The sequence below is a fragment of the Talpa occidentalis genome, unplaced genomic scaffold, assembly GCF_014898055.3.
Source record: "Talpa occidentalis isolate TD23 unplaced genomic scaffold, MPIMG_talOcc4v2.1 talOcc4.15, whole genome shotgun sequence".
Classification (NCBI taxonomy): domain Eukaryota; kingdom Metazoa; phylum Chordata; class Mammalia; order Eulipotyphla; family Talpidae; genus Talpa; species Talpa occidentalis.
Window position 1 is genome coordinate 87105941 of NW_023601543.1, and position 24556 is coordinate 87130496.

Here is a 24556-nt window from a genome sequence, read left to right on the forward strand (position 1 = left end):
GCTCATGGAGACCATCCTCTCTCTTCAAGATAGTGGAATCCCCCAGCTCGTGGAACCCTCCGCTTCTCGTCAAAATGGCGGACTCCCCCAGCTCGTGGAGCCAGTAGGTTGCTGATGTTTTGACCTTGAGTGGCGCCGCAGCTGAGAGGTTCACAGTGGCACCCACAGAGTGGTGGAAAGTGTCCCAAAGACTCATCCCAGTAATTTCTCCGCCGTTCCTGCCCAGGTTCCTCCGGACTGCCTTCCACACCTTTTCTTTCTCTCCATGACGTTGCCTTGGCCAAGCAGCTTTTCTCTTCCAAGGACAAGCAGCTGTCACCTGCCCTTCCATGCACAAGAGACGTAGACCCCACAGGAAAGGGCGGTGGGCGGAAGGGGGGCATCATCGGTTCAGGGTGGTTATTTAGCCGCGGTTTCCTCTCATGAGCTGGGCGTGCAGTGCGACGTGATGTCCACCCTGTGTAGCTCTCACACCTCCGAGCTCCTGCTCCTCCTGCCTTCGCCCCCCCTTCTCTTGCTCCGCCATCTTCATGAAAAAAATAGCACATTTTGATAAGTGTGTCCATCTTGCTTCTCTTCCCGCATCTCGGAAGCAGCGACTGTCACAGCGTTGAGGCTCAGCGTGGCCCGCACCATGTTTCCACACGAGCTCATGACCCATCGCGCTTCCCCAGGTCCCATCACTCTCTGTGTTCTTCTTGACTTGCTTTCTTGTTTGGACATCACGCATCTTGACCCTCCATCGGGATGGGGAACGCTCTTTCCACTCTTGCATTTCGATGCTCCAAAATTCATTCGTGCTTCCCGATGGCTGCGGGATTCTAGCTGTTTCCTTCGGCCACTCAGAGGACTGATCTGTGCACCCCACCCACGCGGGTACTCGGGAAGCTCTGGGAAGGACACGCGCTGTGTAGACCAGAGAGCGCGATCATCAGTGGATCGGTCGCGGTGCGGGTGTTGAGCTCCAGCGTGGAGCCGCAGAGGCCGCTGCAGGCCTGAGAAAGGAGACTTTGCAGCTCCCGAGAGGCGGCCGGGAGAGCTCTTGGAGCCGTGACAGTCTGAAGATAAATGATTGAATCCGATGAAATCACACAAACCCTGCAGATATTTGCAAGTTATTTGATTTCGATTTGGAGCTCATAGTGATCATCGTTGCGTCTGACCCCAAAGCCAAGCATTTAATGAGCTTTTAACACATGCCAGGCTCACGCTTGAGGACTCGTGCAAGGACGTGCATGAGGAAAGACTCCAAGCTCTTAGGGACCCCCCCCAGGATGACGGAAGCACCTCCTGGGGGCTTTGGTCCCGACTGGGCTTTGGTGCCTTCTTATTCCCATGGATTGTGCGACATTATTCTCTCACCCTTGTTGCTTAGGCTGGAAAAATCCATATTTTATTCCCAATTAGATCCCTGATCTCCACCTCCGTGAACCATTTTTTCCTAGACCGAGGGGGTGCAACTCATTTCTTTCTTCTGGGTTCAGTCTGATTTTGCAAACTCACCTGCTGAAAACCCCAATTTCTACCACGACATCTCAGACATGCCAACTTTGTTCGAAGAAGGTCATTGATGGGGGACGTAAGGAGTTGATGCCTTGCCTCTATGCAAGGGCAGACACCCCAAGGGAGCATCCTGGCATTTTATCTGCACCCAATTGCTTTATCGAAGCTTCACGCTTCAAAATGGTGGATTTTTACACCATCCGATGTTGAGCACAGGTAGAAACTCGGCAGATGCGAGTGCCACAGACGACATCCGAGGGCACAGAAGACACAGAACACCCTGGCCTTTCTCGTAGAGGAGATAAAACCGAGGCCGTGTGGAATACGTACTGTGACCCCCACTTTTCCAAAACTTGAGCTCCGCCATTTTGCTTTTGCGAAAGACCTCTGTTCCTCTTTGTGCAAACTGAAGCGGGTTTCTTCGCTACGAGGACAAGAACCGTGAAGAAGGAAAACTGCTCTGTGTTGGTTTTGCGGGACCCAGAACATTTCGGGGGCCGAGGCGTTGCCCACAACTTTTCTGTGGGTCGCCTATTTATCGTACCACTGCTGCTTGGGCTCAACGGGAGGGCAACTGTGGGTTTGTTATCCTCGCCCATTCATATTCTGAAAAGTTGGAGCCTTGTCTTCACGACAACCCCGGAGGGCTTGAGTGCCCCGTGGGGGGTCATTCCCAAATCCCCAGGCAGGTGTAAATCAACTCAAAATGCCCCTCGGAGATGATCCCCCAGAGCGTGGAACCTCAGCTGTGAAATAGCTTCCAAGTCCCTCTTCCACCTCACATGTGGGTTTTACCTTGAGTTAATTTAACTCTGTCTTGAGGTGCTCCTGGATCCTCCGTGCAAGCCGCAGAGACACCCCCAGCTCGGCTTCCGCAGATGTAGACACGGAAGGGGGTAGCCACGATTCACAGCATCTCGAGTTCTGTTGCATCGGTTTATCTACAAGCGTTTCCAAACATTTCAGAACATACCTCCTACAGCTGTTTGTCATGCCAGGATCACTGCACTGCAAAATTTAATTGTTCACATTCAGATTTTTTTTTTTCAGAGAATGCTTTTGGTGAAATTCCCTCTGTATTTTATGTTTCCTTTCGAGCGGTATTTTCTGCAGATTGATGCATTTTTATTTTCTATTTTATTTTATTTTTAAAGATTTATTGATTGATGCATGCAAGACCTGGGGTGCAGGCCAGAGGTGTGGGGGCTGAGAGGATTCATCAGAGACACAGTGGGGAGCAGAACAGGTGGATCCACTGAAATCTCCCCTGAACCACCAGGGAGGCCCCTTAATTTATTTTTAAACATATTTTGTACAGTTCAATTATCTTTAAAACGTAGTTTACACAAATCAATTAATTTTTAAAACGTACTTTATACAAATGTGTTTTTTTTGGACACGGATGTGCTACAAAATATTTATTGGAAGGATGTACGTTCTACAAAATTAGCATCGAGGCGCATGTCTCGTACATGAAGTAAGTGCGTGGGTTATATAAAAATTACATTTAATTCTATATTTATATCAAGAAACATACTTTCCTCTTCTGACACCCCTTTAGTCTGTGGCATTCCCACCGAGATTTTTCATCCTTTACCGCCCACTACATCGGCTGGTTCAATTCTTCATGCTGTTCATGTCCACCGACCAGGAATATTTCCAAAACCGGCGTTTCTCGTTGTCCTAAAACTTTCGGGATCGCGAGGACTTGAACGTGCCGTAAGGACTTGAATGTGTCGAAAACACACACATACACGGATGTCTGCGTTTCTGTTTGTCCATGTCCATCATGTCCATCAGCTGTGCCTGCTGGCCTCTGAGATGATCTTTAAAACCCCACAGTGACCCGCCGCGACCCCCGTCTGTCCTCTGGGGTGGATGATTCTGGCCCTGGAAGGTCTCCTTTAGTAGCAGGTCCTTTTTGCAAACGAGCCACCTTTCCAGTGCTCTAGGCGGTGTCCATTCTTTGGAGAGTCCACCCACCCCAGGCTGCAGGGGGCGCAACCCAGCTGCCCACAGACTGAAGGCCGGGTAGGCCCCCTCCCTGGTGGTGTCAAGAGGACATGAGGTCCCGATCTGCTATCAGCATCTTCCTGCAAAGCCCCATCTGGGTCAGAGTCACGGCGAGGCCGCGTGTCCATGGAGAGGCGCGTGTCCCCCATGTCCCTCCTTCCGTCCATCGTCCTCTGTGTGTTTCCCGCTCCCTGCCCTGTGCCCGGACGCCCATCTGAGCTGCCCTTTGCCCGTCCTTGACAACCTTCACAGCTTGCAAATCTTTGGGGCAGCCTGAAATCCACAGGGTCCTTGGAACTGGCCCCTCTTGCAAATATTCGGGGGTCCCTTGGCACAACGTTCTGGAACTTTCTGGGTGCAGTGTTCCTTCGCCAGCCTTGCCCAGCACTCCCCACTTGGGGCTTCTGCAGCTTAGACAGCAGCTGAAGTCAACCCAGCCCCATCCTGGCGCCGTGCGCTGCTTGGAGACACACTGGGGTTGAGTGAGGGCTGCGCAGGGGTGTGGAGGGCCGTGGACAGGGCGCCCTGCCGTGCCCTGGCCTGCACTGACCCTTCTGCTTTCTCCCCCCAGGCTGACCACTCCTGCCCGGTGCGTTGCTGAGGAGTCCCGGGAGCAGGCGTTGGAGGGTCGCTGCTGCCTTGGCGCTCCCGTCCTCCGGAGTCGGGGTCCAGCATCACGAGGAGGGGGGCGCCCGCCTCGCCATGGGCTGCCTCGAAGACCGCTGGCCGCGTTCCCAACCGTGAGCTGCGCCTGGTGCTTGGGACCCGCCGCGCCGTCCCGGGCCTCACCCGCCCCCGTGCGCCCTGGGCGCGCGGCCCCGCCTCGCTCGGACTGGCCCATGTGGGACTGAGCCATGTCGAGGCCGCAGGGACTGTTATGGCCGCCCCTGAGCTTCACCCCGGCGTGCGCGATGCTGCGCGCCCACCTGCTGCTGTGGCTGACCGCGCTGGCCACCCACTTCTCCCTGCTGCACGGCCAGGCCCAGTACCCGGTGGTCAACACCAACTACGGCAAGATCCGGGGCCTGCGCACGCCGCTGCCCAATGAGATCCTGGGCCCGGTGGAGCAGTACCTGGGGGTCCCGTACGCCTCGCCGCCCACCGGGGAGCGGCGGTTCCAGCCCCCGAGCCCCCCTCCTCGTGGACGGGGGTGCGCAACGCCACGCAGTTCGCCGCCGTGTGTCCGCAGCACCTGGACGAGCGGTCGCTGCTGCACGACATGCTGCCCATCTGGTTCACCGCCAACCTGGACACGCTGATGACCTACGTGCAGGACCAGAACGAGGACTGCCTCTACCTGAACATCTACGTGCCCACGGAGGACGGTGAGTAGCGCAGGAGGGCGCAGCCGGCCTGCAGCTCCGGGCTGGGCCGTGGCTGCCCCATGCGCGCCATTGCGCGTTGCGCGCGGCCGCCCCTTCCTCGGTGAGCTCGCCAAGGCGGTGGCTGTGGCCCCTGGACTCTGCGCCCACTTATCCTGCCGCTAAGGGCGGCTTGTCTAAGCGCTGGGGCGCTTCCGGAGGCCAGGGGAGCCGTGCGCGCGCGCCCTGGCGCACTGGAGGCGCTTGGGGAGGGAAGCGCGCAAAGACGCACGGATCCAGCGCTCACAAGTGGGAGTTACAAGGCCGCCTCCCTAGGGCCAGGCGCCTGGAGACGCTGGCGTGTCTGCTGGCGTTTGCAGAGAGCACCCTGCGCGAAGCGCACCCGCTGCCAGCTCATGGAAGGGGTGGCTGGTGCGGCTCTGCGCTCCTGGGGATCCCTTGCGCTCCGGCCAGTGTCCCCTGTGGGCTGGGGCCAAGGATGGCGACCACAGCTATTCGGAAGAGGACGTCCCGCTTGCAGACAGAGGCCCTTTTCCAAGAAACCAAAGGGAAAGTCTGTCCAGTTGATAATGCGCAAGAGGCCGGTTGGCCCAACGCTGGTCACTGCTGTGTCCGTGTCCAGGCACATTTCAAATAAATCTCTTTCTAGAAAGAGACGCAGGCGGTCCCCATGCAAACCATCCCCTGGCTGCCCCTTCAAGGTGCTAGTTTTGGCAAGAGGATAAGCAGCCCGGCATGAAATCTTACTGGAATCCCACACTTCACCCAGCGCAGAAACCACAGTGTCCTTGGCCGTTTTATGGAAAATTTCCTTGTTTTCCTTTTCGTCCTGGCGAAGTGTTTTCCAGTAAGATTTGGCTGAAAGTCCACGCTAAACAATCCCATTATTCAGCGGCTGCCAGCGCCTGATGTCATCTGCCGTGGTCTTCTGTCTCCGCGTGCACGCTCACCACCAGCGCCGGGAGCGCGGTTTCGTGCAAAGCCAGGCCGGGCTTGGGCGCTGCGGGGATCACAAAGGACAGCCAGAGAAAGAGATTACTCATTTCTGGCGTCTGGCCCTCGTCGTTACGGCAACGGAACACACCACGGTGCTGTCACGTGGGGAGGTCCGTCCCCCCAGGGAGCTGCCTCCGGGGTAGGGAGGGGGCGCAGCCCCCAAACCAACCAGGGTTTTCATCTGGGAAGCCAGCAGGGTCGTGTCCTCCCTCTGACGAGCTCTGCCAATCACCCGTGAGGATGGCAGCTGAACAGGATGGCGGGCGACAGGCGCTCGGGATGCTGGATGCACGGTGCCCGCCCTGCAGGCGGGACCTCCCGCAGTCAGCTGGGGCCAGAGGGTGCGCCCCAGACAGAGACACTCTGGATGGCCGGGCTGGACGCCCCCCTCTGGAAGCAAAGCCACCGTCTCCCCACGAAGAAACACACCCCGTGTTTGCACAGACCTCACCCTGTGGGGTTAGCACTTCGTGTTGTTTTAGGAAAAGATAGTGACATCCCTTCAGCCAGAGGGGAGCTGAGTGTCTCACTGTCGGCCGTGGACCCGCTGGCCGACTGGAGCCCGGACCCCACATTTCCGAGTCGTCTTGCGGCCTCCACCAAATTGGCTCCGATGTCTGTTTCTAATTCCTCGTCATGTGGAGATGTACTAAAAATAGACGGGCTGAGAAGGAGGCTTTATTCCAGCTGCTTACCTTCAGGTCTGAGAATAACTTGCAGCGGGAAACGATTTAGGATGTTTCGGTAGCGGGGTTTCCGCGGCCGGCTTCTCTCTAGCCAATGATCACATCCCGTTCCCGTGGAGCGCGACCTTGGAGGTGTTTTTACGTTCATAATTTATGAACGACAGGGGTCTGGGCAGAGGTGTTCTGTGTGTATCAGTGGGCGTTGCAGGGGATGGAAGCTCGGACTTTTTTTTTATAATTTAGGGTGTTTCTTTATAACTTAATCCTGCCTCGTCCATGCCCTTTAGAGGCCTGCGTGCTCGCGAAGTAGCCATTTCTCCCTGGTGTCTACAAGGCCAGCGGATCAGGAATCTGAGCTCATATTTCCTCCTTGGAGAGCTGTTCCCCTGAGGTCAAATCTGTGCACCCAGTCCGGGGGCAGTCGGGCCCATGGCTGTCGCTGATGAGGAAGGTGTGGGTGGAAAAGGATGACTTTCCAGGGTTCGTGCAGCCCGTGGCTTGGTCGAGTCCCCCCTGGTGTCAAATGTCATATAAAAGGGTGGAGCTGGGACCCCAGGAACTGGCAGCTCCACCTTACCTGAGCCTCCACGCCCGTGGCAATAGCTGCCAAGGCGAATGGCATCAAATACCGAGATTTTCACCCTCGACTCGTATCCGAAACCCTCAGTCAATTGGCTGCTCTGGCTGGAGACCAAGTCTTTGCCGTCTGGAGCCTGCTGGGCCCCTCCGATCCTGAGGTGCTCCCCTGTTGCCCTTCTGAGCTCGAGAATCCTCGGCAGCAAACATGCTGCTCTGGACACTGGGGCTTTAGGACGGACCTTCTAGAACGGGGCATTTAGAAGGTCTCCCGCGCAGATCCAGGAGGCGGTACTGGCTCAAGTTTGTGGGAGACGTTTTGCAGATCGGAGATTTCAGTGCTGGAGGGTGGACCCCGACGTTGAGATCAAAGGGCTTGTGTCACCGGGAATCATAGCGTGACACCCTGAGAGTATCCAAACCTGTACCTTCCGCCAGCAGAAATCCGTGGGGTTCCCACGCCACCCCTCTCTCCCTGCCTCAGTTTCCTGGTCTGTGAAATGGAGATGTGCTGGGAGGCTGCAGAGAGGAGACCCCCACAGGGATAACTGCTGTGGGACCTGGGTGGAGGGGCGCATACGTGCAGCCACTTCCCCGAGCATGTCCTCCCGGGGTCTTGTGAGTTTTTGACTCCAGCATACAACAGATGTGTGCTGTGGGTAACAGGAGTCCTCGCTGCAGTCGTGGACAGGTTAGCTCAAGAGGTAGACGCAAGGGACCATCATTTCTGACAGTTCCGAGTTCGATTTCAACAAGGGGGATTCCAAGGGGATGGAGTTGACAACAGCTAAGCTATAGAAACAAGCAAAGTCCCAAAAAACAGGTGAGGGGGCCAAGAAGATGTGGTCTAGATACATAATGGAATACTACACAGCAATGAAAAAGGACAGACTCCTGCTGTTTGCAGCAACCTGGGTGGGGCTGGAGGGGGTGATGTTAAGTGTAGTTAAGTCAGAAGGAGAAAGATAAAAAGGAGATGGTGTCACTTACAGGTCTAGATACATGATGGAATACTACACAGCAATGAAAAGGACAGATTCCTGCTGTTTGCAGCAACCTGGGTGGGGCTGCAGGGGGTGATATTCAGTTTAGTTAAGTCAGGAGAAAGATAAACACGAGATGGTGTCACTTATAGGTCTAGATACACAACGGAATACTACACAGCAATGAAAAAGGACAGACTCCCGCCATTGGCAACAACCTGGGTAGGACTGGAGACGATGGTGTTAAGTGCAATAAGTCAGAAGGAGAAAGATGGTGTCACTTGTTGGTGGACTCGAGAGAAACCCAACAAAGGGTCAGAGTCACTAAGCTGATGGCGGAATGAGGCACTCGAGGGCCAGGGGAGAGGGTGAGGACAGGGTGGAGAGAGAGCACAGTGGAATACGGGGCAGGCAGAGGGTGGAAGGGGCACTGCGGAGACCCCACCGGGAGCGGGAGACCCTACAGCTGGTACGTGCTAGCAGTGCCGTCACCGCTGCTGCCCCCGTGCCAGCATCACTGAACAGCCTCGTCCTCGGCTCTGTCTCTTCCCGAACACGCCTCGGCCTCTCCCGCCGGAGCCGTCCAGTGCATGTCAGCGTCCTCTGTGGCTTCCAGAAACTGATCCTCGGGAAAACGTGAAAATTCTTTTCTGGGAAGAGCCCCGTGGACGCTTCGAGACAACAGCGCGGGGCTCTCCACGGGAGATGAAGGACGAATTAATTTCCCTTCTTTTCTGCTCAAGTCGCAGACAGGCCGCTTGTATCAGCTCCCGGGGAAACCGCCGGAACCGGAGGAGGAAGCCCGGGCAGCTGAGCGAGACAGATGTGTGCGCCCGTGCGCGCCGGCGGGCAGCTGCGTCCAGCGGGTGACAGGATCCCCTTTGGCGTTGCTTGGCGGGTTGGTGAGGTGTAGACGCTTGTAGGGAGAGGCCGTGGGAGCCGTGATGGAATCATGCCTCCCTCCGCGACGTGGACTCGTGGGAGAATAATTGAGTGTTCTGTGAGCTCGGTTAGTGCCGCCGGAGTGGACTCTGATAGACGCGGCCTGTGCATTGGACAGGTTGAAGCGGCGGAGAACAATGGGTTGGAGAGTTTAGAATAATGGATAATAATAATAATAATAATAATAATAATATATTATTATTATTATTCTAATTTTAGAATAATACTGTGATGAGCGCAGATTCCTACCTTCATTATCCATGATCTGAGTTTTTTTTTTAAGACTTATTTATGCACGCAAGAGCTGGGGTGCAGGCCAGAGCTGTGGGGGGTGAGAAGACTCCCCAGAGACAGAGTGGGGAGCAGAACAGGTGGGTCGACTGAAATCCACTGCTGAGGGGAGCAGCGGGGAGGCAGGAGAGGTCTGCTGCGCCCTGTGGGTAGCTCCCTGGCCGGGGATCGAACTCGCGCTGCAGAGGCTGTTGATAGCTTCATGGTGCTGTGTCCTGACCCCCTAAACCACCAGGGAGGCCCGGGGTGTGTGTGTTTATGTGTGTGTGTGTACTGGAGCTGCGTGTTGGAAACTTAAACCATTGGGTTGTGTGCGTGTGCGGGTGTGTGTGTTGGAGAGAATTATGTACCATTGTGGGGTGTGTGTGTGTATGTGTTGAAGCCATTTGTTGAAATATTTACCACTGGGGTGGGTGTGTGTGTTGGAGAGAAGCATTTACTTTTGGGGTGTGTGTGTTGGAGACAGACATTCACTATTGGGGTGTGTGTGTGGGAGGAAACATTCGCCCTTGGGGGTGTGTGTGTTGGAGAGAAACATTCACTTTTGGGGGGTGTGTGTGTTGGAGACAGACATTCACTATTGGGGTGTGTGTGTTGGGCAGAAACATTCACTATTGGGGGTGTGTGTGGGAGGAAACATTCACTTTTGGGGTGTGTGTGTTGGGGAGAAACATTCACTATTGGGGGGTGTGTGTGGGAGAAATCATTCGCCCTTGGGGGTGCGTGTGTTGGAGACAGACATTCACTGCTGGAGAGAAACATTCACTTTTGGGGGGTGTGTGTTGGAGACAGACATTCACTATTGGGGGGTGTGTGTGGGAGGAAACATTCACTTTTGGGGTGTGTGTGTTGGGGAGAAACATTTACTATTGGGGGGTGTGTGTGGGAGGAATCATTCGCCCTTGGGGGTGCGTGTGTTGGAGACAGACATTCACTGCTGGAGAGAAACATTCACTTTTGGGGGGGGTGTGTTGGAGACAGACATTCACTATTGGGGTGTGTGTGGGAGGAAACATTCGCCCTTGGGGGTGTGTGTGTTGGGGAGAAACATTCACTATTGGGGGGTGTGTGTTGGAGACAGACATTCACTATTGGGGGGGATTGTGGGAGGAAACATTTGCCCTTGGGGGTGCATGTGTTGGAGAGAAACATTTACTTTTGGGGTGTGTGTGTTGGAGACAGACATTGTGTGTGTTGGAGACAGACTATTGGGGTGTGTGTGTGGGAGGAAACATTTGCCCTTGGGGGTGTGTGTTGGAGAGAAACATTCGCCTTTGGGGGGTGTGTGTTGGGGAGAAACATTCACTATTGGGGTGTGTGTGTTGGAGACAGAAATTCACTATTGGGGTGTGTGTGGGAGGAAACATTTGCCCTTCGGGGTGCATGTGTTGGAGAGAAACATTCACTTTTGGGGTGCGTGTGTTGGAGACAGACTTTCACTATTGGGGGGGGTGTGGGAGGAAACATTCGCCTTTGGGGGGTGTGTGTTGGGGAGAAACATTCACTTTTGGGGTGTGTGTGTTGGAGACAGACATTCACTATTGGGGGGTGTGTGTGGGAGGAAACATTCGCCCTTGGGGTTGCGGTGGGGACAACACAAAGGGGTTGGTTGAGTCCGCGGAGTGAGAAGCGTAGCTGTGGACGCAGCTCGGCGGTGCTGGTCTTGCCTCTGGACTGTTCTCATCGGTCTCCTGGCCACTTGAGCCCATCTTTGTGCTTCTGTTGGCCTCCTCCGAGAGGCTGACTCCACGTGGTGGTGACAAATCTCATCAGCGAGTCCCACAGCCCCTTGAGCGCAGAGAAGCGCATGAGGCTGGGGTGGTGCCGGATGGGCCCGTTTGGGTCCCAGCCAACTCCGCGTCCTATCCAGCGGGAGGGGAAACTGGGGTTGGCATAGCCTTCTTTGGGGAACCGTTTCTGGATGTGGAGAGGAAAGGTGGGTGAAATGGGAGCTGGGTCTACACCCTGGCTCATCCTGGGTGGTGACTAAGTCTTTCTCTCAAGAGTACAAAGCGAGCAGAACCCACAGGTTCGGTCCACCTGCACCCTCATACTAGGGACGGCGGCCACAGAAGAAAGCTGTGGCTTCACGGAGCAGCAAATGACCCCGACCTTTCCGCAGCATTTCCCTTCAGCAACAAAAACCTTAACTTACTAGCGGGTGACGCTGCCTTTTGTCAGCGTCTGGGCCTCTCAGTGACATGCGGGGATCCAGTGACGGGGAAACTCGTCTTCTGGGTCTGGAAGCTGGCAGCTCTGGCCACGCAGAGGTAGCAGGAGCGATAACTCCAGATGCAGAACTTGACTTGAAGTGGGGGAGGCTCTGAGCTCACCGCTTTGCCCGCTTTTTGCCATTTCTGAGTCCAGCTGGACACTTAGACTCACCGAAGCTTCAGCCAATTTAGAGTTGACCCCGGAGAGAGAAATTGAAGGGAGCTATTTTCAGCCTAAGCCTTCAGTGGCAGAGCCTGGACAAAGCCACGAAGAAACGAGTCCTGGGGCACCTGGCTAATGTCTGTAGTTGGCATCAAGGTCTCATGCAGGGGATTCCCCGGCAAACACAGGGTCTCGCTCAGATGGGTCCTCCTGCTCCATGGACTGGTCTGTGAGGGCTTGAAGCGGGTGGGTCTTTAGGGTGGTGGTAGGACTTGGTCTTCAATTCTTATGCACCTCTTGTAAGCCCAGATGGGTGCCCCCCGGAGCCCTTACTTGGTTGAGTTACTGCGGCTTCTTGGGTAACATTTCCGCGTGTGTGAGGCCTCTCTGACCAGTCGCCAAAGGACACCAACAACCCCAAGATGAGTTTAGATGATGTTGTGGTAACAAGGACAATAGTAACAGTGACGACTGGCGATTTTGCTGAGAGTGATCGCCGTGATGATCATGAGCATGAACTGATGACTGTGCTCGCAGTGAGGATGAAGGTGGTGGTGCTGATGACCATCATGGTGGACGTGATGGTCATCTTGATGATGGTGGTGATGGTGAAAGCAACAAACATAGTGGTGACTATGGAGGATGGGGTGACTTGGATGATGGTGATCACATGCTGATGACGGTCATGGCGATTCATCTGATGTGTCTGATGATGCTGGCGGCAGAGATGAAGATGATGAGTTGATGATCGTGTCGGTGGTGGCAGCCATGGAGAGGCTGATGGCGATTTAGATCATTATTTGCTGCTGCTGGTTTTGATGGTGGAGATGATTTTCAGGGTGGTGATGCTCATGGTTGTGATGATAATGATGGTGATTTTGATGCTAATGGTGATGATGTTGGAGGGGGTGATGATTTTGATGTTGATGAAGGTGGGGGTGATGATGGTGGTGATAGTGGAGATGATGATTTTGATGATGATGGTGGTGATGGATGTGATGATGGTGGTGATGGTGGACATGATGGTGGTAGAGATGATTTTGATGATGTGATGCAGATGATGATGGTGGTGATGGTGGACATGATGGTGGTAGAGATGATTTTGATGTTGATGTGGTGATGGAGATGATGATGGTGGTGATGATGATTTTGATGATGATGTGGTAATGGACATGATGATGGTGGTGATGGTGGACATGATGATGGTTGTAGAGATGATGACTTCCATGATGATGGTGGTAATGGATATGATGATGGTGGTGATGGACATGATGATGGTGATGATGGTGGTGGAGATGATGATTTTGATGATGATGTGGTGATGGACATGATGATGGTGGTGATGGTGGACATGATGGTGGAGATGATTTTTGATGATGATGGTGGTGATGGAGATGATGATGGTGGTGATGGTGGACATAATGGTGGAGATGATTTTTGATGATGATGGTGGTGATGGAGATGATGATGGTGGACATGATGGTGGTAGAGGTGATTTTGATGATGATGGTGGTGATAGTGGACATGATGATGGTTGTGGAGATGATGATTTCCATGATAATGGTGGTGATGGACATGATGATGGTGATGATGGTGGGAGAGATGATGCTGATAATGGTGATTTTGATGCTCAAGACGGTGATGATGCTGGAGGTGATGTTTTTGATGGTGGTGAATGAAGGCGGCAGGTTGCTGTCACCAGAGAGCAGGCCCAGCCTGCCTTGATTTCCTTCTGGACCATGGCTTGCTGCATGCAGCTTCCGTACCGTGCATCTCTCTAGAACCAACGCGGATCCTTTTACTGGCTCAGCGAGTACTGGCTCAGCGAGCACTGGCTGCAGCACTGGCCCCAGAACTTGGCAGGGACGAACTGGAGCTATGGAAGGAAAATTTTAGCCAGCTCTCCATTCTGCTTTATTATAGTCCACGCGAGAGATTTTTTTTTCCCTACAAAGGGTGAGAGATTGATCTTTTATTTTTAAATAAAAATGTAGCCTTCTACACCGCTGGACAGTGACCAGACAAGACCAATGAATCTCTTTTTTGCCACCTAGCTTCGGCCGAAACAACCTCCCTGCATTTATCCTTAGGCTTATTTGTAACTGATTTTTTTAAAAAGCAATCTCCTTTTCCCTCTCTGTTCTTCCTTCCCCCTCTTTAAATGTCCCTGTTTCTTTATAGCCAGTCTCGGTGGCTAATCATGTAAATTTCAGTGGCAGCTAAGAGACGGGGGCCCGTGTGCTAATCATGTAAATTTCAGTGGCAGCTACATGACGGTGGACACGGGTCTCCGGAGATGAGCCACCTGGGAAGGCAGCCGGAGTCCTGAGCTCGGTGTAAAGCGTTGACTGGGGGGTTGGACAACCCATGGCCAGCCCTCTGACGGCCCCTTCCTTCTTGCATGGCCTCTAAGATGCTTTCATGTTGCATAACACAAGACTTGGTCCATACTATGGTGACCTGGTGTCCCAGTGCTGAGTGATCAGACTAGCAGCCACGTGCATCAGCTGTTGACATGGAAACGCGGGCTTGGAGCGAGGCCAGCGATGATGCTAACTCAGGCCTTCTTGCAGCAAGGCTGGCACGACACCGGGATGGCTCTGGTCTTCCCACCTGGGTGAACCTGGGTCGCACGTGGAGTCTCGCTGTCACATCCCCCCACGACCCACCGCGAGGCAGCTGGACAACAAACAGGACAGTGTCGCAACCGTGCACCAGCTCAGCTCTCTCTGCAACACCATCTCGCTAGTCACTCCTGTTTGCAAGAATATTTCTTTTTTTTTAAAAAAAGACTTATTTGTTGATGCATACAAGAGCTGGGGTGTAGACCAGAGGTGCAGGGGTGAGAGGAGTCCCCAGAGACAGAGTGGGGAGCAGAACAGGCGGATCCACTGAAATCCACTGCTGAGGGGAGCAGTGGGGAGACAGGAGGGGTCTTCTGCACCCTGTGGTCATCTCCCTGGCCAGCCGGGGATCGAACTCGTGCTGTAGTGGCTGCAGACAGCTTCATAGCACTGAGACTTAACCCCTGCCCCTCCAGGGAGACTCTGCAAGACTATTTCTTAAAAATGGCATCCATTTAATTTTTAATTAAGGCAGATCACGGGCGTGTCGTTCTAAAGCACCATCTTGCTTGGACGCCATTAAGGGTCGACCTGTGTTTGGTCACAAACCCAGCTCTACCCTTCACCCTCCCAAGGACCTGCACCGTCCGTCACTGCACTGACTCTCGCCACGGCCGTTTTCAGCGTGCACACGAGATGTGTGCGCTTGCTTATTTTACCCGTGGGTGTTCCTCAGGGTGTATGCACACTTCCTCCAGTGTCCATGAGGCTGGGGCCTGCGTGGTTCCTGGGTTCCTGCTCAGCCCTCAACCCCGTGGCATTATCCATTCTGAGCAGCTGGCGCTTTGCAAGGTAGGACCTGCAGCCACCCACGTCCCATCTCCACCCCGCAGGGCCCAGGAGGACACTGCAGCTTGAGAACAATGTCCTGAGCTCGCGGGACAAGCCCCACAGAAGCAGCTTGGAACCCACCGCCATCCAGCCGTACCCGGCTCCCGAGGGTGCAGCGAGCTGCCTCTCTAGACCACTGGCTGCAGAGCCGGCACCATCTCTTTTATCCTATTTGGGAATACTCTCGCTGACAGCTCCGTCCCAGGAAGGAGCATTTTTAAGCAGCGAAATGACAAGCTGTGATTTGCATTTTGAGATTAATTACCCGGGCTGCCAGTTATTTGTTAACTTGCTCAGCTTGGCCCCAGTCGACATCCACTGGATGTAATTTAATTTATTCTGGGGAGAGGTGACCGGCCCCCACTCCCTCACTCTGCTGCCTGCATCTCCGGCCTCTGGGGCCGTCTTCGGGATCTTGTAGGGTCTCGTTTCCAGGAGCCGCCGAAGAAGGCAGGATGGATGGGGCTGTCTGAAGTCGGGCCAGGGAGTTGGCTTATCAGACGAGAAGCTTCCTGAGCTAGTCATCAATAATCGGGGCCACGGAAGAAATGGGGAGCAGCATAGAGAGGAGCAGAAGACACCTTCGTCTCGGTCACTCTTAAGAAAGTGTCCCGTCTGAGTCTTTGGGGAGCGCAGGCGCGGGGCTTTCTGCTTCGTACGAGCCTCTCAGTTTGGTTTTGACCTGCCTTGTGTGACATTCAGTGCCTTGGCGAGACCGTGGGCGCACTCGAAAATGAAGAACCCTGTTCAGAAAAAGAGCGTTTTCTGGGGCGGAGGAGATGCTGCAGGACATGGCAGAGTCTTAGGAGACACACAGGAATCCCCATGAGCTTCCTTATCTTGTGTTTGGGGTTTTATATTTAATTTTATTTTTTTAAGATTTATTTATTGATGCATGCAAGAGCTGGGGGACAGGCCAGGGGTGTGGGGGTGGTGAGAGGATCCAGCAGAGACAGAGTGGGGAGCAGAACAGGTGGATCCACTGAAATCCACTGCTGAGGGGAGCAGCGGGGAGACAGGAGGGGTCTGCTGCGCCCTGTGGGTCCCTCTCTGGCTGGCCGGGGATCAAACTCCTGCTGCAGTGGCTGGCGACAGCCTGATAGCCCTGTCTTTAAGCCCTGCAGCGGGAGGGAGGCCCTGGTCTGCGGGGTTTTAGCTAGAAGAAAATATCAAGAAGTCTCTGGGCCCTTTTATACAACTGGTAGCAAAATACCCACATGAGGCGCCATGAAGCACGCGGCCCGGAAACAGAAACCACCATCACCATTAGGAGACTCTCCCAGTGGCCCTCACCTCGGACGCTGGGTCCATTTGATATGATTCTCATTCGATTCACGAGACAAAAGACTCCGCCCAGGCCTTGCGCTGTCCCCGACTGGCCTCTGGTCAAGCGGGCACAGGAGGAAATTCATTTGATTGGCGCTTTGCGCTCGCTTTCTCTCTTCCTGCTGCTGGGAAATACCGATGATTTACAGTTTTAATATATTTTTCATGCACAATTAGCATCACTGTTACCAGATTTACGGAACCGCCAGGAGACTGCAGCGGCCGGGATTGATGATGGCCCCGGGAGGCGGGATTCATGCCACCGGCAGCGCGCTGGGGGGGCCTGGGGGCTGAACAACCTCAGAAAGAACGAGGGAGCTGGGCCCTCAGAGGACGTAGCTTGCAGCCAGGCGCCCCCTCAGCGCACGCCTGTTCCTTGTTCAGCAACCACAGTGCAAAGATTCACGTTGGGTCTTCCCCATGTCAGCAGATTCTTGTAGGATTTCGATAGGGTAGAAAGCGTTGCGTTGGGGTCAGAGCCACCGAGAGAGCAGCCTGCGGAGATGCAGAGATGGGGCTTGGGGGCTGGTTGGAGATGCTGTGTCTGTTTTCACATTTGAGGTAGAAATGGAAAGCCATGTTTTGGATGGCAAACGGCTGCTTCTAAACAGCAGGCGGGCCTCCCTGGTGGCGCAAGGGGTCACGTGTCAGCTCTATGAAGCTATCGGCAGCCTCTGCGGCACGAGTTCCATCCCCGGCCAGGGAGCTACCCACATGGTGCAGCAGACCTCTCCTGTCTCGCCTTTGGCTCCCCTCAGCAGTGGATTTCAGTAGATCCACCTGTTCTGCTTCCCACTCTGTCTCTGGGGAATCCTTTCACCCCCCATCTCTGGCCTGCACCCCAGCTCTTGTATGCATGAATAAATAAATCTTTTTTTTTTTTAAAAAGCAGGCAGGTTCTTGCGTCTGGTGTGATTTTGCTTCTTCTGTTGAAAGACTCTTGCATCCATTCTGGGAGGGCTGACCTATATCGCAGCCAACAGCTGTGCACCACGGAAAGATTTCTTCACTGTCCTCCCCGACAGTCGCCCCAACAGTTAGTTTCCATAAACCTTGGCCTCGGTCTGAGACCCAGGGGTTTCTTTTTCCCTTTGGAAAGAGGACTTCAGGTTTCTCTGCTGTGTTGAGAGTCATCCTCTCCTCTGCTCATAAAGCCACAGTTAACTTCCCAGAAGCTTTTGACGATCATTTTTTTCTAATTAAAAAAAATCGAGGTAATGTTGGTCTCCGACATTGTGCATAGGGTAGAGGTCTAGGGCCCCCCCTTCAGATGTATGTCACCACGCCACACCCACCCCCAGCCACCCAACACCCCCTACTCTAGTGCATCAGGCCTCCTCCCTACTTTGCTCTGTGTCTTCTCCCTCCCCCTCAATTCCACAGTCACATTTCTAGGCTTTGTTCTAGGTTTGATTTTCTCTGACCCTTTCTTGTTCCCTATATCCCGCCTAGAACAGGCACCGTCTGGTGTTTGTCTCTCTCTTTCTGACTTATTTCACTTGACATCATTCCCTCCTGTTCACATTGTTGCAAATGCAACACACAACAATGCACCACACACAAACGCAACACACAACAACGTGTGTACTTTTTATAGCTGCATAGCATTCCACTGTGTCTATAGACCAGATCTTCCTAACCCACTCCTCTGTCTCTGGGCACTGTGATTGTTCCCACAGCTTAGTTATTGTAAATAGTGCTGCAGCGAGTACAGCAGAGCCTGTATCCGCTCCTCTTAGTGCTTTTCTGTTCCTTGGGTAGGACTGGACTTTCTGGATATAGAGAGTAGGTCCATTTATAAGATTTCCAGAACTCTCCACCCTGTTAAAAAAAGACCGGAGACAAGAATTCTTGGCGAGGGTGTGCAGAAAAAGCAACCCCCGTGCAGTGTTGGGACTCTAGACCCGTCCAGGCTCTGGGAAACAGTATGGAGAGTCCTCGAACTACCGCTCAAAACAGCACAAGAAATCACTGTTCTTCAAAGTCCTGTCAGCTGTGGATGGGACGAGAACTCATCTTTCTGGAAGACACCGTGTCAGTCGCTTGCCAGTGCTTGACGTGTCAACCAGAAAGACGCGCCCTCGAGGGAGTCTACCCTTATTCGGTAACTGGCATGAGTATGGAGGAGTTTTTGTTCGGGGGGCCTTAGGATTGCCCCCAAAACAGGACACAGTACATTGTAACGCTCCAGCATTGGTGCCATCGTTAGAGGCGCGATACAAGCGTGAAATTCCACTCGTTGAAACGCCACGAGAGGACGTGATTCAGCGAGACGGGCAAACAGAGTGTCTGTCACAAGCTCTTTATCGCCGTCTTTGGTTTGGGGCTCGCAGCCTTTTTCTTGCGGGTTGTCCTCGCTGCCGCCTCCGGGGCCGAGACGGGCGAAATTCACACCCCGAGCCGTGGCCCTGTAGGCTGCACACCCTCGCGTCTCGCTGCTCTGGCTGGGATGTTGGGGAGAGTTGGTGTCTTTGGCCATTCGCACGTGATCGGAATTTCCTTCCATTCCCAGTGTTCAAATTCAGAAAAAGGATAGACATTAGGTTGCGTGAAAATAATTTCTCGGCACCTCTCGGGGTGATTTTTCTCCCTTTTTTCTACCCATCGAGATGCATTGTGGCGAGGAACGTGGCTGTGTGCCTCTTTTGGAAACATTCCCTTTTTTTTTTTTTTTTGTGAGTCATCATCAATTTAATAATCCCTCTCAATTCATTTGGTCTGGGTGATGGGTTGAAATCGCTTTTTTTTTTAAATAAATTTTATTTTTATATTCCCCATACAATTGCAACGCCCTTATTTTGACCCCAATCCCTCCCCTCTCCACCCCTCACACCCCATAGAGTGACTCTGGTTCATAGTTGTTTGTTGATTTTGATTTTTACTTTCTTATAGTTATTCATTTTCCTGGTCCCTTATTTAGGTTTTCTAGATTCCTGCTAGGAGTGAGACCATCTGGTATTTTTCTTTTTCTTTCTGGCTTATTTCGCTGAGCATGATCCCTTCCAGCGCCATCCATGTTGCTGCAAATTGCATGTGTTTATCCTTTTTCAATGCTGAGTAATATTCCATGGTGTATATGGACCACATCTTCTTGATCCAGTCATCTATTTTTGGGCATTTGGGCTGTTTCCAAAGCTTAGCTATTGTAAATAGTGCTGCTGTAAACATAGGGGTGCAGGTGCTCTTTGGAATGGATGTTTCTGTGTCCTTTGGGTAAATACCTAGGAGTGGAATTGCTGGATCCTATGGAAGCTCTATGTTTAGTAGGTCCAGAAATCTCCACACAGCTCTCCATAGTGGCTGGACCAGTTTGCACTCACACCAGCAGTGCAGGAGAGTTCCTTTTTCTCCACACCCTCGCCAACATTTGTTGTTGCTAGTTTTTTTAATATGTGCCATTCTCACTGGTGTGAGATGGTATCTCATGGTAGTTTTGATTTGCATTTCCCTGATGACAAGGGATGTTGAACATTTTTTCATAGGCCTGTTGGCCATTTGCATTTCCTCTTTTCAGAGAAGGGAAACGTTCCCATTTTGATCATCATGTGGACGCTGAAAAAACCGCTGTTGGGTTTGTCTTGTTCATCCTCACTCTGAAACCCCCCCTTCTGCCTTCACGAATGGGTTCGGTTCATACTGTAGATGGAGATTTGATTCGCTTTTCACGTTTCTGTTCTTGGATGGCCCGTATTTGCTTCTGACATCGATGTTCAGCTTCTCTTAGGAAAATGTTTCGGTGGCTTCCTTCCGTTGACTGTTTTCTGAAACAAATGTGAAGGGGGGGGGTGACTAGAAATTGGCTGAACATTTTTCTTGGCTGGTGAGTTGTTTATGGGGAAGATTTTAATTACTAAATCAGGTCATTACAGTCTTTCGTTTAGCTAAATACATGTATTTGCCTTCAAGTTTATCAGGTTTTCTCTGCTTTATATTCAGTTTCTCTGACATCAGTGAATATTTCACGGGACTCCATTTTATTTATGATTGTTTCAGTGATCTCCCTCTCTGCGAGATTATTTGATTTCATGATTTCTCCCTTTGGCTTGATCAATCTTGCCAAAAATTTGTTGATATTATTACTCTTCTCAATACACGAGCTTGCCTTTGGATAATTAGCTTGACGTTTCTTGATTCCTATTTCACAGATTTCTACTCTTGATCATATCTTATTTTCTCATTTTGTTGAACTTACTCTGCTTCTATTATCCTAGCGTTTGGATTTGCCTCCACGGCTCATTTATTTCCAATCTTCGTTGCGATGTCGTAAATGTAGTTGAAGTCTTAATTATCCCTGTAAACTTTCTGGGGACCTGTCGCCCGCGTTTTTGTATGTGGATCCTGAACGATCGCAGACACACGCTCGCATTTCCTGTTGCCTTCTACGGAGCCGTGGTCGAAGAATATGTTGTTGTGGGATGTGCTGCATATGTTGCTGTTTGTAAGGATATGTTGTGCTTTGTCAAAGTACCTTTTATTACAAGTTTTGTAAATAGTCCACGTGTACTTGAAAGCTGTGCCGACACATGAAGCAGATATTTACAGGGGTGTGTGTGTGTGCGTGTGTGTGTGTGTGTGTGTTGGGGGATACAGACAATCATCTTTATATCAAATCACACCGAATGTCTCACTGAAAATGTTCTATATCTTTAATTACTTTTGTCCTTTGTTTTCCAAAGTCTGCCCTTGTCCAAAAGATGACATGGGTTTTTTTTTGTTTTGTTTTTTTTGCTTGTTTTTTTTAAAGATTTACTGATGCAGGGCCTCCCCTGGTGGTGCAGCGGTTGAGCTCTGGGTTGCGAAGCTGCCTGCAGCCTCTGCAGCACCAGTTCGATCCCCGACCACCGGGTGAGGGTCCCACATGGCGCGCAGACCTCTCCTGCTGCGCCCTGTGCTCCCCTCAGCAGCATACTTCGTTAGTCTGCCTGTTCTGTTCCCCACTCTGGTGAGTTCTCTCACCCTCCCGCGCTTCTGACTGTACCTAGCACACAAGAGCTGGGGTGCAGGCCAGAGATGCGGGGGGTAAGAGGACTCACCAGAGACAGAGTGGGGAGCAGAACAGGCAGACTGACTAAGATCCACTGCTGAGGGGAGCAGCGGGGAGACAGGAGAGGTCTGCCGTGCCCTGTGGGTAGCCCCCGGCCGGGGATCAAACTCATGCTGCAGAGGCTGCCGATAGCTTCACAGTGCTGAGACTTAACCCCTTGCACCCCCAGGGAGGTCCCCAAAAGATGATCTTCTAAGGCTCTATCTAACATTTCATTTTTTCCCTAGACCTCCACCATTTCATGTCTATTATACAGCATCAAACTAATATGAAACCTGATGGTTTTAAGTAAATCTCATTTATAAATAGACGATAAACATTCCCCGTGTTGTGGATCCATGTATCACGTACAGAGAATCCGTCATCTCTCCTTTCTTGAAGAGTCTGAGCGTTTCTTACTGGCCGCCGTCATTTTTCTGTGTTATCTTTTGAATCTGCTCCTTCCCGTATTTAATAGCCGATTTTGCCATTTATGGTTTCTGTCTCGATTTAAGTTTGCATTTGCCTTATTTTTCAGCCACATTTATCCGCTAGATCATCCTCTCGATCTCTGTTCATTTCAAGCTGGTAGAGCCTTGTTGAAACAGACTTGAAGTCAGCAATATGTTCGCAGCCTTTGCCAATCCTGTTTTATCACTTTCCCCTACTTATGTTCTGCAGAGTCTGAGGTGGCTTCTGTTCTGCTCTCCGTGGTGATCGCGCTGGCTGGGTTCATATTTATTTCCTTTGCTTTTCCCAACTTCTCTGGTGTAACGAAGCTTCTGTGGCTGACTCCACCGTTACAGCTTCTTCTCTTTTTGTTTTCTTTGTGAAAATAGGTGAGATTGGCCAAGGGGACTTGCTGGAAAGTGATATTGTGGAGTCGTATTTTAGTTTAAGGTCTCAGCTTTTATGACCTGTCGCATGTTTCAATATTTGTATTTTATGACCTGTCACATGTTTCAATATTTGTAATTTTTTTAAAAAGATTTATTTATTTTTATTTATTTATACAAGCGCTGGGTACAGTCAGAAGCGCGGGAGGGTGAGAGAATTCACCAGAGCCAGAGCGGGGAGCAGAGCAGGCAGAAGGACCGAAGGACACTGCTGAGGGGAGCAGCGGGCGGCAGGAGAGGTCTGCGCGCCATGGGGGACCCTCCTCCGGGGGCCGGGGAGCAGCCGGGGATCGAACCAGCGCTGCAGAGGCCGCGGGCAGCTTCGCAACCCAGCGCTCAACCGCTGCGCCACCATGGAGACCCAATATTTTGTAATTTCACTCAGAAAAATGTATAAAGGTTCTTAAGTCTGGGCCTCGCTCTGTCTTCATCCTGCACTTGCCTCCACTTGCACCACAAGAGATTCTTCTTTATTATGAAGTTATATCGCGTCATAACATGCTATATGCGTCAGGTGTTCGTTTCTGTGGTTTTATACCACATTCAGTTTAGCTCTAAACGTCCAGTTCTGTCCTTCACCAGGATTTTTACCCCATTTATGCTTCCCCTGCACACTCTCACCCTAGTAAAATAATCACTAATGGGCCTGATGTCTAATTCATTTTGGTTTTATTTTGATCATCTGTTGGGTTGTTTACATACCTCACCTGCGTGAAGTCCTGCGGTGAATTAATGCTCTGTTCGTCTTTCTCTGTGCAGCAGCTCACTGAGGGTTGTTGCTCACAGACTCACCTTTTTCACGGCCGACTAATATTCCGCCGTGTATATAAACCACATCTTTATCCTTTGTCAGTAGACGGGCACTTGGGTTGTTCCCAGTTCTTGGTTGCCTCCTCTAATGCGCTACAGAGATCTGGATTTTAAAGGAAGTTGAAGTTGACTCCCAATATATTTTTTTAATTTTTAATTTTTTTCAATTTTATATATTTTTACATCATTTTAAATTTTTGGCACAATGTATGCCTTTTCATCTTGGTTATATTCCCCATAGAATTCCCACCCCCCTTATTTCGACCCTAATCCTTCCTCCCCTTCCCGCCCCCCGTACTGTGTTTCTGGTTTATAGTTACTTGTTCATTTTGATTTTTACTTTATTGTAATTAGTCTTTTTCCTGGTCCCTTATTTACGTTTTCTCAAGCCTGGTGTGAGTTTTCATACCTGAAAATACCGTTAGCGCTTTTATTTAAAAAGATCCTTCGTTTGGATACAAATATTCTAGACTCATTCCTCTCTCACTGATGTGTTGAAAGTCAGGTCTGTCCTGGGTTGCTTGTCCTGTACGGGCACGAGAAAGCCCACCTCAGCCAAGTGTCCCTCCCTGCGCCTGTAGTACTCTGTTCCCCTCTCGCTGGAGGACTCACCGTATTATCTCGTACTCGCTGTTCCCGAAAGTGAGGCGACTTGGTCCTGAAGGTTTTCACCGACATCGATGCCCGCGCTCGTTGGCCAGTGTTTCCACCCATCGCTTTCACGTTCTTCTCCGTTCTTGGGCGTTCTCAGCCGTCCTGCCTGATCTCCACCTTTCATCTTGTTGCTCTCGAGTTTGATGTTTATGTCATCTGCAGTTTAGCTTTTAGGGGATTTCCCTCCTTAGCTCTACCCCATAGAATGACCCCAACCTTCAGTCAACTCCCCCTTAGCTCTACCGCATAGAATGACCCCAACCTTCCATCAACTCCCTCTGAGCTTTACTCCATAGAATGACCCCAACCTTCAGTCAGCTCCCCCCTTAGCTCTACCACATAGAATGACCCCAACCTTCAGTCAACTCCCCCCTTAGCTCTACCGCATAGAATGACCCCAACCTTCAGTCAACTCCCCCCTTAGCTCTGCCCCATAGAATGACCCCAACCTTCAGTCAACTCCCCCTTAGCTCTACCCCATAGAATGACCCCAACCTTCAGTCAGCTCCCCTTAGCTCTACCCCATAGAATGACCCCAACCTTCAGTCAACTCCCCCTTAGCTCTACCCCATAGACTGACCCCAACCTTCAATCAACTCCCCCTTAGCTCTATTGCATAGAATGACCCCAACCTTCAATCAACTCCCTCTTAGCTTTACCCCATAGAATGACCCCAACCTTCAGTCAACTCTCTCTTAGCTCTA

The 24556-nt window shown here is 51.9% G+C and overlaps 1 protein-coding gene across 1 annotated transcript in view; it reads left to right on the forward strand.

The window, feature by feature from the left end:
• The first annotated feature begins 4316 nt into the window (after positions 1-4316).
• Positions 4317-24556, forward strand: part of NLGN4X (neuroligin 4 X-linked) — a 137462-nt gene continuing 117222 nt past the window's right edge. The window contains 2 exon segments of the mRNA XM_054695872.1: positions 4317-4641; positions 4644-4841. Of these exon segments, the coding sequence (XP_054551847.1) occupies positions 4371-4641; positions 4644-4841 (469 nt within the window). The 5' untranslated portion in view covers positions 4317-4370.